The 14,323-nt window shown below is 53.7% G+C and overlaps 8 protein-coding genes across 8 annotated transcripts; 3 read left to right on the forward strand and 5 right to left on the reverse strand.

Annotated features, from left to right (window-relative positions):
- Positions 1-138: 138 nt before the first annotated feature.
- EV422DRAFT_500094 (uncharacterized protein) lies at positions 139-1,232 on the reverse strand (the record flags this gene model as incomplete). Its single annotated transcript, XM_053068118.1, has 3 exons — positions 139-260; positions 347-826; positions 899-1,232. The coding sequence occupies 3 exons, from the start codon at positions 1,230-1,232 to the stop codon at positions 139-141; spliced, it is 936 nt and encodes a 311-aa protein (XP_052922355.1).
- Positions 1,233-1,865: 633 nt separating this feature from the next.
- On the forward strand, positions 1,866-3,013 carry EV422DRAFT_508982 (uncharacterized protein; the record flags this gene model as incomplete). The annotated part of the gene is made up of 5 exons (XM_053068805.1): positions 1,866-1,952; positions 1,978-2,230; positions 2,304-2,449; positions 2,507-2,628; positions 2,701-3,013. The coding sequence occupies 5 exons, from the start codon at positions 1,866-1,868 to the stop codon at positions 3,011-3,013; spliced, it is 921 nt and encodes a 306-aa protein (XP_052922356.1).
- A 565-nt stretch (positions 3,014-3,578) lies between these two features.
- Positions 3,579-5,357, reverse strand: EV422DRAFT_500159 (P-loop containing nucleoside triphosphate hydrolase protein; the record flags this gene model as incomplete). Its single annotated transcript, XM_053068121.1, has 7 exons — positions 3,579-3,812; positions 3,896-4,121; positions 4,200-4,365; positions 4,431-4,600; positions 4,670-4,839; positions 4,904-4,986; positions 5,057-5,357. The coding sequence occupies 7 exons, from the start codon at positions 5,355-5,357 to the stop codon at positions 3,579-3,581; spliced, it is 1,350 nt and encodes a 449-aa protein (XP_052922357.1).
- Positions 5,358-5,452: 95 nt separating this feature from the next.
- On the reverse strand, positions 5,453-6,591 carry EV422DRAFT_222923 (uncharacterized protein). Its single transcript, XM_053065482.1, has 2 exons — positions 6,098-6,591; positions 5,453-6,030 (listed from the first exon to the last, which is right to left on the reverse strand). The coding sequence occupies exons 1-2, from the start codon at positions 6,468-6,470 to the stop codon at positions 5,549-5,551; spliced, it is 855 nt and encodes a 284-aa protein (XP_052922358.1). The 5' UTR covers positions 6,471-6,591; the 3' UTR covers positions 5,453-5,548.
- Positions 6,592-6,692: 101 nt separating this feature from the next.
- EV422DRAFT_541611 (phosphatidic acid phosphatase type 2/haloperoxidase) lies at positions 6,693-8,469 on the reverse strand. The gene is made up of 6 exons (XM_053071216.1): positions 8,087-8,469; positions 7,675-7,979; positions 7,414-7,610; positions 7,267-7,338; positions 7,001-7,189; positions 6,693-6,930 (listed from the first exon to the last, which is right to left on the reverse strand). Exons 1-6 carry the CDS (start codon positions 8,167-8,169, stop codon positions 6,775-6,777), a joined length of 1,002 nt encoding a protein of 333 aa, XP_052922359.1. The 5' UTR covers positions 8,170-8,469; the 3' UTR covers positions 6,693-6,774.
- A 163-nt stretch (positions 8,470-8,632) lies between these two features.
- Positions 8,633-10,368, forward strand: EV422DRAFT_580739 (uncharacterized protein; the record flags this gene model as incomplete). The annotated part of the gene is made up of 5 exons (XM_053073349.1): positions 8,633-9,203; positions 9,346-9,435; positions 9,497-9,596; positions 9,717-9,955; positions 10,114-10,368. Exons 1-5 carry the CDS (start codon positions 8,775-8,777, stop codon positions 10,366-10,368), a joined length of 1,113 nt encoding a protein of 370 aa, XP_052922360.1. The 5' UTR covers positions 8,633-8,774.
- Positions 10,369-11,447: 1,079 nt separating this feature from the next.
- On the forward strand, positions 11,448-12,582 carry EV422DRAFT_570733 (SURF4 family-domain-containing protein; the record flags this gene model as incomplete). Its single annotated transcript, XM_053072907.1, has 5 exons — positions 11,448-11,584; positions 11,681-11,724; positions 11,807-12,329; positions 12,401-12,477; positions 12,545-12,582. 5 exons carry the CDS (start codon positions 11,448-11,450, stop codon positions 12,580-12,582), a joined length of 819 nt encoding a protein of 272 aa, XP_052922361.1.
- A 692-nt stretch (positions 12,583-13,274) lies between these two features.
- Positions 13,275-14,091, reverse strand: EV422DRAFT_570734 (uncharacterized protein; the record flags this gene model as incomplete). Its single annotated transcript, XM_053072908.1, has 3 exons — positions 13,275-13,383; positions 13,490-13,596; positions 13,948-14,091. 3 exons carry the CDS (start codon positions 14,089-14,091, stop codon positions 13,275-13,277), a joined length of 360 nt encoding a protein of 119 aa, XP_052922362.1.
- Positions 14,092-14,323: the final 232 nt, after the last annotated feature.

The raw sequence follows: 14,323 nt of genomic DNA on the forward strand, positions 1-14,323 counted from the left end.
GTAGAAATATCCTGGTGCTTTATACACCCTTTGTGCACCCCAAACACGCCTGCGTCGTTCTACTCCCCACCAGCTGGATATACATGCGTCCATCAACAAGAATGAGCCCCGCTCAACTCTATGAAAAAGACACATTATCTAAGTGCGTTTACGCTGTGAACGAATCTGCTTATCGCAGTCACTACGCCAGAATGTCAGGCCGATGAAGCCGATGATTGTGTTTATGAAGTCCATAACGCCGTTGTTTGCTGGTGCCGCTCCTGAAAGAAACAGGGAAGTGGAAGATGAAGCGTGAGAAGCTGACGGAGTGGCGTTCAAAGTCCAAGGAAGTCTACGGATTACGCACCTTTGGTCGCACTCCGTATCAGCTCCCCCGTGAAATCACACACAATGCTATATTGCTCCTTCTCAACGCCTCTGAACAAAATCTCGGCGGCCTTTTCGGGGGTTACGCCCACATCCCCCTCCTCCAACTTCTTGGTAATCGCCGGCTTCGTCTTATTCTCCTCCTCATACCCGGGCGAGTAAATGGTGCCGGGGTAAAAAATATGGATCTTAATCCCATACATCTGCATCTCCATCCTCAGACTATCCGCCAGTCCGCGGATGGCGTGCTTGGCGGCGCTGTAGCCGGTGTACCCGACCAAGCCCATCAGGCCGAGGATGGAGCTGACGAACACGAGCCGGCAGGTGTGGGGCTTAGGGTGCGTGGTGAAGGAGGTGATGGCGGCGTGGGCGGTGTAGGCGGCGGTGAGGTAGTCGCGCTCCATTTCGTGCGCCAGGGAGGAGGCGGGGAGGTCGATGAACATGCCCGGTTGCGCCCCACCTGAATAATCAAGGAAATTCCTACCGTCAAACCCCGCTTCCAAGCTTCACTTGCGTCCCCAAATCCTCTTACCAGCACACAAAAACACATAATCGACTTTAGCCCCCATCCGCTCCTCCGCATTCTTCAAAGCCTTCGCACTTCCCTCCGCGTTCCTCAGATCCGCGCTCTCGTATATGACCACCTGCTTTCCCTCACTGTTCTCAGTAGCGAGGGAACTTTCCCTCCTGATCTCCTCAACGGCCTTTTCGAGTTTCGCGACATCGCGCGCGACGATGGTGATACGGGCCCCGCGGGCGGCGAGAAGCTTGGCGAGGGCGAGACCTGTGCCTTGCGAGCCGCCTGTTATGTAGACATGCTGCGAGAGTGGAGGAGGGAGGAGTGTGAGTGGGAATTTGGAAGACATGCAATAAAATTGACATGTGGGACACTACCTTGTTTTGCGGGTTGAAGGACTCTGGGGTTTTTTTCTTTGAGAACATTGCGGCGAGGACGCCAGCGGGTAGTAGCAGGAGGATGAGGTAGAGCAAGGGGGTTGAGAAGGCCATGTCCTGTCTATGGAAAGCCTGTTGTCGATGCGGGGGTTCAGGGGGTTCTCAGTCTAGCGGGCGGCTCCTCCTCGAAGCGAGAACTGGACGGCTGGACGGCGCGTGTGTCACTCCTCCAGGCTCCTCCAGGCCTCTAGGACATTGACTTACGCCGACGACAGATCTCCTGCAAAGGCATAGTAAGATACACAACACATACTCCTTCGTTCCAGCTTGTAGAGAGTCTCAGCCGTGTTTCTTGGGGGGCCGAATATCCTAGCACCCTCGAAGGCCATCAGCAGAATAAGCCGCCACGATGCCCAAGGTATGACATTCTGGTTCCCCAAAGGCGAGGCGAAGTACTTATCTGACCATGGACTTTATATTCGTTTAGCGACAGGCATTATACCAGTCGGAGATAGCACAGGTATCGTGAGCGACGTGGAGCTCGGCTGGGAGTGTTGTTATAGCTGGGAAGGCGCGGAAACTGAAGTTTCTCTCCCCGACAGATGATGTATGTGCACGGGGAGGTGACCGACCCCCGGGACGACACTACGCTCGTCGTTGAAGAAATTGTTCGCACACAAACGATAGAGATTGTATGGGCGTCACTTTACTCTTTAGAAGTTCAGCAATGTCAGGCGAAAAGTTGACTCGTCGCGTCCACGGTCACAGATAGTGCGTACGGTCCAGCAAGCAGCGAAACGAGGCTCGCGGTTCCTGACGCCGGAAGATGTGATCTCCCTTATCAAGTACGATCGCGCGAAAGTCAACACATTGCGCACGTACCTGGCGTTCCGCGACGCTCAGAAATCCGCAAAGAAGAGGGACCCGAATGATGTTATCGATATTGCAGAGGGAGAGGATGATACCGACGGTGAGAGAGAGCGGATTACCGCGATATATGCCACTCGGGTAGAATACGTCGCTGAATCTTGTTCTTCTCTCAGGAAACAACCCGGAGTTGCTTAAGGGAAAGTTGAAATTCTCATGGGACTTGATCAACTACTATGGCACCGTGCTGGAGGATGACGATGAAGACGACGATGATGAGGACCAGCAGATGGCAGATGACTTGCAGCAAGCTCGGTTGAAGGTATGAAATACATCCTCAATGCAGGCCAGTCCGTTCTGTTTGTAACGGTCCCTTTAGGAAGCAGATGAAGTCACACGGAGGATGACAAAGGAGGAATACATGTACTACTCTGAATGTCGGCAAGCTTCGTTCGTATTCAAGCGTCTTCAGCGGTTCAAGAAATGGTCTGAACTGGGAAAGTAGGTTGAGGTTTGATAGAAAAAGAGTTCTCATTGCATTCTGCCCGATTCACACTATTCCACTCCCTCCAGATACTACGAAAACAAACCCAACGGCGATGTAATCGACATCTGGGGTTTCCTTGCCTACGAAATGGTGCGCAAGCTCACAGAGATGGCCCTCGAAGTCAAAAAGCAGTGGGACACCAACCGCGTCGACGAGATCGAGCACGAGCAGCGGGAGATGGAGAAGAAGAATGTCGGGCTGTTTGCGAAACCGACGAATGTGCAGAAACCCCTGCAGCCGGGACATATTCATGAGGCTTTCAGGAGGCTGCAGAATGTGACTCCGAGTGTTAACAACTTTAGGGGCGACTTTGCGAGAACGACTTTGGCGTTGATTTAGGCGCGGATATTCCATCGGCAGTTAGGTGATAGAGGCCGGCTCAGTTCTCGGTCTGTGGACGCGAGCTGCAAGCCACAAAACATCATTGCATACGGACGCCTCTATCTTTTGGGAACTTCGGCCGGGACCTCTCTATTTCTGGGGGAAACAAGATAGCACAACGAAACGCGATGGCACGTAACACGGATGCCCTTTCCCAATCTGATCCGTCACACTGGATATGGCCTCGGAGCGCGTCAGTCAAGCGGCCACGCTGTAGTCTAGGGAAGAGCGAGAAACCCGTGACGCCAGCACGTTACATTTGGAGAATAGCAAAGCCAGTCGGGAGGCTTCCGATGCAAAGCAGACATGGTTGGTAGAAACGACCCAAACAGCGTAGCGTCATGTACATACATTCATGTACATACATTCTGGCGCAACTGAAAGCAAACACGATTTTGGATTATAAGTCAATAACAAATGATTTACAAAAACCATAGCAGGCCGTCCACTTTTAAGCTAGCTCCGAAGTCCCCACCCTACGCCCAATGCCCCCAAAAAATCCAACCATCTACCATCCCCCTCCCTACTGACTCTGCACCTGCCTCTTCAACCACGCCTCGCCTCCATTCTGCACGGCCGTCACCACATCCTCCTCGCTAATATTCAGCTGTAGCTTCTGCGACCTGTCGCCTGCGCGGTGCTGCTCCAACAGGATAAGGCGCGAAGTGTGGAGTTGGGCGCAGATCCCGTAGAGATCGTAGGCGGTGGGGGCGGGGAGGTTGCCCATGTCGCAAAGGCGGTAGTGCTCGTCTGAGACCTGGATGAGTTGGGCGATCAGAATGAGGTAAACCCAGTGCCATGAGTTTGTGTATTCGGACCACGTGACTCGCGATTACATACCGGCCCATACTCAACCTCCCCAATCCCCGCCCTTCTCACACTCCTCACAAGCGCAACCAAAAACACCCTCTGATGCGTGCTCCCCCTCCCCACCGACTGCACCGCCACCGACGCAAACATCTCCTTGACAGCCTGGTCGATCACCATCATCGTCACGAGCTTGTTGTCCTGCGTCCCGGCCTCTGCGGCGCTTTCCAGTTTCGCTTCCAGTATCTCTACGCCTCGACTGAATTGGGATGCCCTCGCGTTAGGCATCTCGTGAGAGCGTGGTGACGGTTTTTGAAGGGTGGACTGGTGTACTTACCGACAGATATCCAAGGCTCGTCTAGCGTCCCCAGACACCGCTCCGATCTTTCTCGCACACAGCTCCACAGCATCCTTCTCAAAACACTGCACGCCTTCCAGTCGTGATTGTACAATCTCAATGAGCTGCTGGTGCGTGTATGCCGGGAAGTTGATCCTCGTCAATCCTGGGTAAATTACAACAGTCAGGAGATCGGATCATACCCTATTTGCGCGGAAGGAACCATCTTACCCAAACGACTAGACACCTTGTTAATCATCATCCGTTCCGGCAAGTCCATCGTATTAGCAATGGCGACAACGATTAGCCGTGCATGTTGTAGATCCGGCCATGTCAGGAAATTGTACATGATCGAGTGGTTTTTCGTGACGAGGAGATCAATCTCGTCCATGAGAAGCACGCTGCATGATGAATCCACGTAATCAGCAAGGTGCTCCAGACACGGCGCAAGTTAGGTCAAAAATCCTTACGTGGGTTGTCGGTTCGGAGATGGAGTCGTGAAATGCTTCTGCAGCAAGGAAAGCGCATGTGTGGAGCTGACTTTCTTGCCCGTCAGGGCTTCCCACAGCACAGAGTAGGCTTGTGCGGGCTCCGTCAGCTTCATCCCGTTGATCTCTACGAAGCGGTATGGCGAGAGTTCCTGCAAAGGGAAGAGGGATTGAGATTTGCAAGTGTCTGTTTCGCGAAGCGTGGCCGGCGCGTACCTCATCTTCCACCGCCTTGTCGAGGGCTCGCATGACTGCATGGACGGTAGCCGTTTTCCCCGTTCCCGGAACACCCGATATGTCTACGAAAACGCTTACGCTCAAACAAAGGAACTTCTTTCAATCGTAATGTGTGATCAGGCTGACACTTACACACGCAACCGCCCGAACCTTCCTCAATCGCACTCGTCAGCTCCGAATAGATCTGCGCATACTCGTCCTCTCTGCACGGCAGCGCGTCCGGGTACACAGACATATGCAATTTTTCCCGGGCGCGCTCAAACACCGATCTCGCCTTTGACCGCTCGAGTGCGCGTTCCGGTAAAGGAGTGGGTGCCAGTTTCGGCTTTCGCTTGCTAGGGGTGGCTCGTTTTCCGGAGGCACTCACGGCAGAAGCGTTGCGGGCGGTAATTCGCGGTGTCGGTGTGCATTGTTCGAGCGATTCGAGCGGCATTCGTCGGTTTGAGGGTGTGGCGGCTTTGTTTGGGGTATATGTGACTTCCTTTCGTTTCCGCTTCTTGATGGGTGTTGCGACTTCAGCTTCTGATGCGTCCTCAGCTTCCTCGCCGTCTATTTGTTCCGCTTCCTCTGACGCGGGATGTTGCTGGAAGAGACGCCCATTTAGACAACGTTCAATTACCAAGACTATGCGCAAAGACCTTTGCGCACCTCCTCGCTTTCCTCTACGCTACTCCGCCCACGCGACTTCCTCGGTGGTGCAGCCTGTCCCACCTCTTCCTCCGTCCATCCCTCCTTCTTTCTCCGCCCCGTTGCCTTTCTCACGCTGTTCGGTTTCGCAGAAGCAGGCGTCGCAGCAGCAGTCTCATTCCTGGTCGTCCTCGCAGGTGTCCGCGCAGCAGCATGCTCCTTCGCCTTACCCTCCCTCTTCTGCATAGCCTCCGCCTTTTCAAAGGGTGGAGCGTCTTCATTCCTCCTAAAGGCCTCCCAATCCATCGGCCACGCCTTCACATCGCGGGCGGACCCGAGCGTACGGTGACAAAAGTAGATTCCGTCGGGGTTGGATTTCGGGTATCGCGATCTGTATTCGTCCCGGGACAACACCTCGATCTTGCCGCAAATGTGCTCAATGTCCTCTTTGACCTCCTTCATGTCTGTATGGACGATTTCTGTCTAGGTGTATGATCATCAGCACGCAGTGTTCTTGAGATCGAAGCCGCCGGAGGAAAAACTTACCGGCCGGGTCAAGCTCCAGCGCCCGACACTTCCTCGTCCTCGCCGCCGTAGTCCCCAACTGCCTCTCCACCTCCGACGCAGCATAGATCCACCTAATATCCATCTTCCCAGTCCCTTCCTCATCGCGATAGCAGGCGATTATCATCGCCTTGTACGGCTCATCCTGGTCCTCGGCCTCGACCAGGACACAGTCGTTGAGGTGGTAGTCTATCCCGTCTTTTCGGAAGCCGGGGTAGAGGAGTTTGTTGGAGAAGCCCTTTTTGGAGAGGCCGCGGGTGGTTGCGCGGCTGGGTGTGGCGGAGGATAGGGGGCCGTCTGCTGTACGGTTTAAGGGTTGGCCTGTGAAGGTGAACGACTCGGAGTTCCGCCGCATGTTGGGTGGTAGCTTGCGCTTGGTTGAGCGGAGGCCGGGAACGTGCGTTCGCTGATGGATATGGAGGTTGTCGTTGTTATAGTTTCAAGATCAGAATGCCTGCTGGGTTTGCGACGAGGAAAAGGCGGGCAAGAAGGGCACAAGCGCGTGTCCGGAAGTTGAAAGTCCGAACAGTCCGAACTCAATGTAAGAAGGAATGGCCCTTCCCCCTAATCAACTTTCCTCACGCATGCGGCAGATTTTCTAAAAATATGATACAGTATATAGACGTATTATGTACATAGGGATTCTATATGAGAGAAGTCTAATCCACTTGAATCGCAGTCCCAGACATCTCGTTCTGCAGGTTAGCACGCGAGCCTTCTTCCGCCGAGTAATCACGCGGGGCGACCGTCCCATCTGGCATCGTTTGCCTGCCGCTGCGGGCCGGTGTGTAGCGCGGTAAAACATACGCTGGGATCTGCAATATAGCCGCCAATAAAGGTCAAGATGTGCGCCAAAAGGGGAAACTCCATGAGCCGAACACTTACGTCCCCGTTCCCATGGCGCTCCCCATAGAACCATCCGTGCATCGGATAGTTGAGTTTGTATGCAAAGACAGCCGCCGTGATGCCGATCGCCATACCGGTGAGAACTTGTCCGGTAGTGTGGTGGAAGTCCATGATGCGTGTCAGCGAGATGTACCCTGCCACGATCAGTGGGATGAATGTGACGAGAAGCTGCATGCATATACCGCATGTCAGAGTGGTTTTCCATGCTTTTGCGGAACGACAGAGATCCCGCATTGCAGCCCTACCTTGTAGAATTGTGCTGTTCCATTGTATGGCTTCAGCTTTGCATGCATCCAGAATGACAGGAAGACCCAGCACTGAGGGATAGAATGTCGTTGAGCAGGGTGCGCAACGAATGCCAGACAGCGGTTTCAGAGAACAAAACCACGCACCGTAAATGCCGATCCCGCGTGTCCGGAGGGAAAGCCGTTCAAATCAACCTTTTCAAGTTTCGTGCGACAAACAGACTCGGTATAATAGAGCTGTCCTGCAACGAGCTTTGCTGGATCTGGATCGCATTTCGTGATGTGGTATGGACGAAGCCCGCCGATGGTGGCCCAAAGGAACGAACATGTGACCATCGTCATTGCTGTCGAGAAGGAGAGATGTGGGTGACATCGTCAGATGTAGGATTTCGCTCTACGGAATCCTACCCAAAGCCTGAACCAGCCCGGTCACAGCATGATACATATCCGGCCAACTGGTGTAAAACACCAAGTTCAAAATCACTATCAGTGCGATAGGGATGGCGACCGAGACCACCGTAGATAAAAAGGAAGATACCCTGTCCGGAAGGACGGGTGCCATGTAGAATTGGTCATTGACGTTGAAGTAAATTTCTGGCTTGGTAACATAGGCGTAGAAGACTTGGGTCAAGATCAAGCACACGATTATGAGCACCCAGTCGAGGATGCGGGCTAGGACGTAGCTGCGGCGGGATTTCGTTGGGATGTCAAGTCTATCAAGAGTATACGACCGTAAATAACTGACCGAACGGTAGAGCGAGGCCAAGCAGACGGAACTCAGGGTGAGGCCGGCAAGGACCGAGAGTCCGAAAACACATACTTTGACGGAAGACTCCATCCTTGTGGATCAGCTACAAACCCGCCCTTCTCAGCCCACTTTTGCCTCCAAGAGAGAGCAGGCATGGTGCTTGGTCGTCGTCGGTTTGCCCGTGGGAGTTCGGTTATGCGTTCGTGAGAACCGAGCTATCGTTGAATGGCGACTTCACACAAGGGCTTCCGAAACTGAAGACAGTGCTGGGAGCGGGTTCTCGTGGCGTCTCCTCCCCAGACGCAGGTTGGCAACGGATAGTCAATGGAAGGGTGGCGAGTGGCAAAGGCAATACTTGTTGGCCACGGGACACTTGGGGGGGCGGAGGAGCCATTTGCATGACGAGTTGACATCACCGCGCCTAAATTTCAAAGTTGTTGGACTGCATGTGCAGCTCAGAAGCAGGCGTGCGTGGATTGGGTCCCAGACCTCTTGCCCTCTTGCCTGCTGTGAGAACCGCGTTTTGAACTGCGCCACCCTAGGTGACGTAAGCACGAAACATCGCCCGCTTCCTCGCAAAAAGGGAAGTCCAGATGTATAAATTGCCAAGCGTTGTTGCACATTTCCCCAAGCGTACTTCTGAAGAACCGTCTCATTGTCCCAAACATACAATATCAATGGAATCTATTTTGACGTCCGAACCATTTACCCCCCAACGGTCGAGACGCTCTTCGGTTGCTTCTGAGACAACGTTACGACGATGGTGCTTGGAACGGGATGGAGACAGTGCTTGGTATGCCGTTTCCCGTTTGGCGAGACGGCACATATTGTTCCCCGAAGGACTCCCTCGTTCCAAGTCTCCGCTGCCATCGAGTGCGGAGACTTGCCCAAAGATTTTGCGCGGAACGACATACGCAACATGTTCGTGCTGTGTCCAAACCACCACGAAGCATACGATAGATTCTGGGTCGCTTTCGTTCCCGGGGAAGAGCCGCACAGTTATCATTTCGTCAATCTGCTCAACATAGCGCAATTCTCTGAAGTTACCATCACATTCGCTGGACCTCTACCCGCTTTCCCGCTCGCATTTCTCTACCACGCCCGGGTGGCATTCGCTAAGTTTGCAAGAATCTACCGTGGGTCCCATGCTCTTCCAAACGTTCAAGGTGGAAGCGGCGGCAGAGGCGGGGTTCCCCGTCACTGATACGAGATTTTGGTGGTCTGGCGGTTACTCTGGTCACCAGAACGCGGAAGCGCAGAGCAGGGCGGCAGTGCAGGAAATGGAACCGCGATATCAAGAATTATAGCTCGAACTCTTGCCATGGCTGCAGAAGAAAAAGAGTTCGACAGGACTTCGGGGGACGTGGATATGGATGATGTTGTTCGGGGAGACTGGATTGAGCCGGATGTTCCCAAACGCCGTGCGTTATTTGAGCTTTAGTCAGATCTCATGTATAATACATTGAGCTCCGTGGATGGCAGTTTGAGCTCCGTGGAAGGCGCAAGCAGCCGTGGCCACGGAGGAACGTGCATAAGGAACGTGCGGAGGAACGGCGTGGTCACACGTTGGCCACGGAGGAAGGTGCAAACTGCTCGCCAACGTGGAGTTCCGACGTGGCCTCTAAACCCGTGGTCTCGCCCTACTTTCTACCTATCTACACTCCTATCAAGCCCTCTTCCTAATCCAACCTCCCTATGCAAGCCACTCCTCCAACACCCACTATCCTCACACCTATCTGCCGCCCCCGCCGTCCCCGGTGCAGTCCACGGGTGCAAATCACGGCCCTGGGAGATACACTCCCGCCGTTCTTTGGCTGCCATCCGCGCCAGATGCGCGTCGTTGCGTGTTTGAGTGTGGATGAGGTCTTTGTGGAGGGTTTGCTGCTTTTTGAGGGTGGAGAGGTGGAGGGTTTAGACGTACTAAAGATGGATAGGGAGGAAGTTATGGGTTGACGACACATCGGTGTTTATCAAAATCCTTTTCGCTCCTGGATGACCTCAACTTTGAAGAATACAGACCCATCCTGGCCAACCTGACTTGCACGGCTCGAACCCCGCCGCCCACGTTGCCCAGTGGCCGCATTACCTTCTGATTCGAGAATTTCAGCGAGAACAAGGGCGCATTTGAAACCTACACCCGCCGAGGGATCATTCGTGTCATCCCGGACGCCATACTCAAGCAGGGCTACGTCGGTGTCCCCGCGGTGGAGCTACTGCTTGCTGAAGAGTACGCTCATGTGCCCCGCAATTGCGACTGCAGGCTCTATGAGCAGTCCACACAACCGCGCTTCCAGCGGTGCAGCAGGTGTGCTAAGGCGTACTACTGCTCTCGGAAGTGCCAGAAGAAGGACTGAACAAAAGGTCATCCCGAGCCCCACAAGAAGACTTGCTCCATGCGCTCATGATACCTTTGACTCGATCTGTTGTGAATAAAGTCGGTCATCCAAGGGTCATTGATGCGGTTTTCCAGTCATTTTGATGTATATAGCCTCCGCCGAATTGGACGAATGCAAACACTTCGATGTCAATACTAAACGCACAGATATTGAATGGAGGCTCCATCGCTAACGTACGTATGAACGATAAAGGCCAAAATAAGGATTCCTGAAGGACGAGGTGGGCCATGCTGGGTTCTATTCCATGGACGGCACATGCAATGTTCAACTCAGTTTGGTCATGGTATCGCAAAGGTTTGAAATGCACTATGAGAAACCTTTTTCTCCTCATATTCGTGTCGTCCTGATCCCAAATTTTGTGATAATCTTGTGATAATGGAAGAAGCCGTTTCTGCTTCTCAAATTGGACCCGTTAGCTCAACGTTGAGAATCGATACACATATGGAGGGCTCCAATGGTAATAAGCGAAACTTATGCGATGCGGAGAGCGAGCGACTTTGGAGGACCCTCCCGGTGATGGCGAAATGACGGGGCAATGAAGTTGACGCGGCACAGGGCCTGGGGGCAGCCAACCAGAAAGTGCCAATGCCGGTGACCGATCAGATCAAGCAATCCCATTATCCCCGCTTCAAAGGCGCGCGCGCACGTGACCGCCTCCACTCTCGCTCGAACATATGAGGTGTGATCCTGGGGTCACATATGTATACTGTAAGCTCGTAGGGTTGCCTTTCTGGACAGACATTACGCTCTCCACCAAGGTACGTTTGCAAATAAAGGGGAGCCTATAGAGTTCGGCGAAGGGGGAGCAGGTGAACTGGTCGTCACGTTCGCAAGCGTCAGTGAACCTCATCAAGGACGCACTGTTTGCAGCGAGCAATTGCAGTCTTTACCGCGTCTTCAGACGGAATCTTGGGAGTTCGCGCTCACACCCACTCTGCAATCCCAATCAGTCCGCTACATCCACCGAACAATCGGATCGGCCTCAATACACTTCTCAGAACAGCGGCCTCACATCCGCGAACTCTTACGCAAAAGACATGGACGTAGTAAAGCAATATACGGATCAGTTCGAGAAGACGCTCGACCAGGTCGCAGGGCCAATCAAGCCGTGGCTGCCTGCAATAGCTCGGTTCTTGTTGGTTGTGACGTTCTTGGAGGATTCGTTGAGGATTAGGTACGGCTTCGCGTGCTGGAGGAGAGGATTGTTGAAGGGTGGAGGGATCACTCTGCCAGTCCTGTGCTAACAGGACGTTGTTTGTCACGATAACAGCACGCAGTGGTCAGACCAGATTTTCTACCTGCAACGGCATAGGGGTATGGAGAGCATGGAAACGGAGGAGCGGTGGCAAGGCACCGCATCCTGCAGAGCTCGCGATCTCACATCCCTCTGCTCTAGGCTTCCCATGGTTGACGGCGGAAGTGTTCCTAGCCCTAAACGTGATAGTAATGACCGTCGGCTCGATCATGGCCATCGCAAAGAAGCACACCGAGGTCGCCGTTGGTGGTCTCGCCCTCGTCATCGTCTCCCAATCGATCGGCTACGGCCTCATCTTCGACTCCGGTTTCTTCTTCCGCAACATGTCTGTCGCCGGCGGCCTCCTGATGCTCCTCGCCGACTCGCTCGCGGGCAAGCGAAGAACCATCTTTGCGGGCCTGCCGTCGCTGAACGAGACGGATAAGGCGACGTACCTGCAATTGTTTGGCCGGATCTTGCTCGTGGGCTTGTTCCTCAGTTTCCTGCTTGCGGGAGAGTTCTCGGCGCTTCGTGTGATTGTTACTGCGTTTGCGTTCGTCTCGTGTGTCATGGTTGTCGTGGGATTCAAGGCGAAGTGGTCGGCTTGGGTTTTGATCTCGGTTTTGTCGATCAGTAATGTTGTGCTGAACAACTGGTGGAACTTGCACCATAACCACCCACAACGGTATGCTTGCTCGTCTCTGTACTCCATCTTTGCGTATTCAACCTGGCTCACACGGTTCATCGTTCTCTCAGCGACTTCCTGAAATACGACTTCTTCCAAACCCTCTCCATCATGGGCGGTTTCCTGCTCCTCACAAACCTCGGACCTGGTACCTACATGATCATCCGCATAATCACCCTCCTCACACCCCACTAACCCCATCCAACCCCCAACAGGTGGTCTCTCCGTCGACGAAAAGAAAAAAGCCTTCTAAACCCACCTTACCCCACCCCATATCGCGGAGAATTACGAATGCTCTGCCCCCGCCTAGCATATGTAGAAAAAAACCCGGCCACACCAATTTGCGTATATGCTCTTTCCTACCCCATGCATCTCTCAACCCACCACCCTTGAACGGCGCACAGTATAGAGAGGCCGACCCCTTAGTGCGTTCCATTTTCGCCTTTGCAGATAGGATATAGGGGCGATTCTTGTGTCTTTTTTTTCGATCTTGTCTCATATTGTTTTTGATTTATGATATTGTGCGTGATGTTCAGATTCGGGGTTTCGGTGTTGTAGTGTTATGTAGATGTGAGCAGGTGAATGGATGGACTGGATGTGGAGAGGATTGCTAAGATTGTGGGGAGTTCCCCGACCGTGAAAGGCTCTCTCGCGAATCAAGGCCCGCAGAACCGATATATATACCGTTCGCCCGTCCAGGTTATTGTCAGCGAAAGCGGCAGAAACCCAAATCCACATATCCAAAAGCACCACGGCCATCGGCCGCATTCCAACCACCACATCAGCGACCGTGATCACAACCCTCCGTCAAACCCGAAATCAAAGCACATCATGGTATATATTGAAACTGTCGAAGAAAGAACAAGAGGTCGAGAATCGTGTTCACGAAACGTTTTGAACACCCCTCCTCGCCTTCCTTCTGGGTTTTTCGTCTTCCGAGCACCCCTACTTGTCGTTCTTCACTAGCGAGTAGTCAGCCGGGAACGGCCATCCGAACGTCTCGCCGCGTGCGGCCATCCGGCGGTGGGCTTCGAGTTTTGCTGCGTCTGTTACGCTGTAGTCACGAAATAAGAAATGTAATCAGTGGAATGATGAGTATGTCCTTCTTCCGAACCAGGCAACTCCATCCACCGCTTCAAACACGTCCATTTCCAACTAACCTGACTTTCGGAGAATAGATCTGGAACACAAAAAAGGTCGCGAATGCTCCATAGTATCCAAAGTACCACATTGGCTCCCACCAGTACCACGTGTGCTTTTGGCCGCCCTGTGAGAGAAGGGATCGTGTGGAAGTGGCAAGGTTAGTGACTGCGGTGGCGTGGCGTCGAGTTTCCCCGCCTCGCTGGCTCCTCGAACTGCGTTTTACGGAGACTCTAGCCGTCTCCTGCGCCCACCAACAACCCCTTATGGAGACGCGAAGGTAAACGCAATTGAATTTGTCTCAAAAGTCGACGTGCGGCGGATTCCCAGCATCTGCCAACAACCTCCCACCCAACATCGACTCCCCAAATTCCGCGTCACCAAGAACGCTCCACTCCCCTTCACCCCCGCCTCCACCCCTATTCCTCACGTCTCCTCTTCTCCCTTTTCACCTCGCGCCGTAAAGACATCAACTCACAGGTCTACCGAGAAAGTATCCCGAAGGCTCCTGCCCCCGTGGCCCGTGTCCTCCGCCGCCGTTGCGGACCGACTGTAGTTGCGAGGGCGGGTTGCGCCTGGCGAGTGCCGCTGTCCGTGCGGCTGTTCGTGCGAGGGATAGCATTTTGTTGTGTTGTGTTGTTGGGGGTTGATGTTGTGTCGGTTGGTTGTGACGAGGGCGGATAAGGGGATCGCTCGAGTGGCAGGACCTGTCCAGCACGTGACGTGTTATTCGAGTTGAATAAGCAACTTGATTTTGGAGTCTGTCGTTCGGACGTCCTGCACCCACGCGTTTCGCTCTGCTGCTCAGGCAAACTCTGACAGAACTGCCCCCCCCCCTCCCCCCCAAACCTCTT

Source organism: Fimicolochytrium jonesii (assembly GCF_025526975.1).
Source record: "Fimicolochytrium jonesii strain JEL569 chromosome Unknown EV422scaffold_28, whole genome shotgun sequence".
Classification (NCBI taxonomy): domain Eukaryota; kingdom Fungi; phylum Chytridiomycota; class Chytridiomycetes; order Spizellomycetales; family Powellomycetaceae; genus Fimicolochytrium; species Fimicolochytrium jonesii.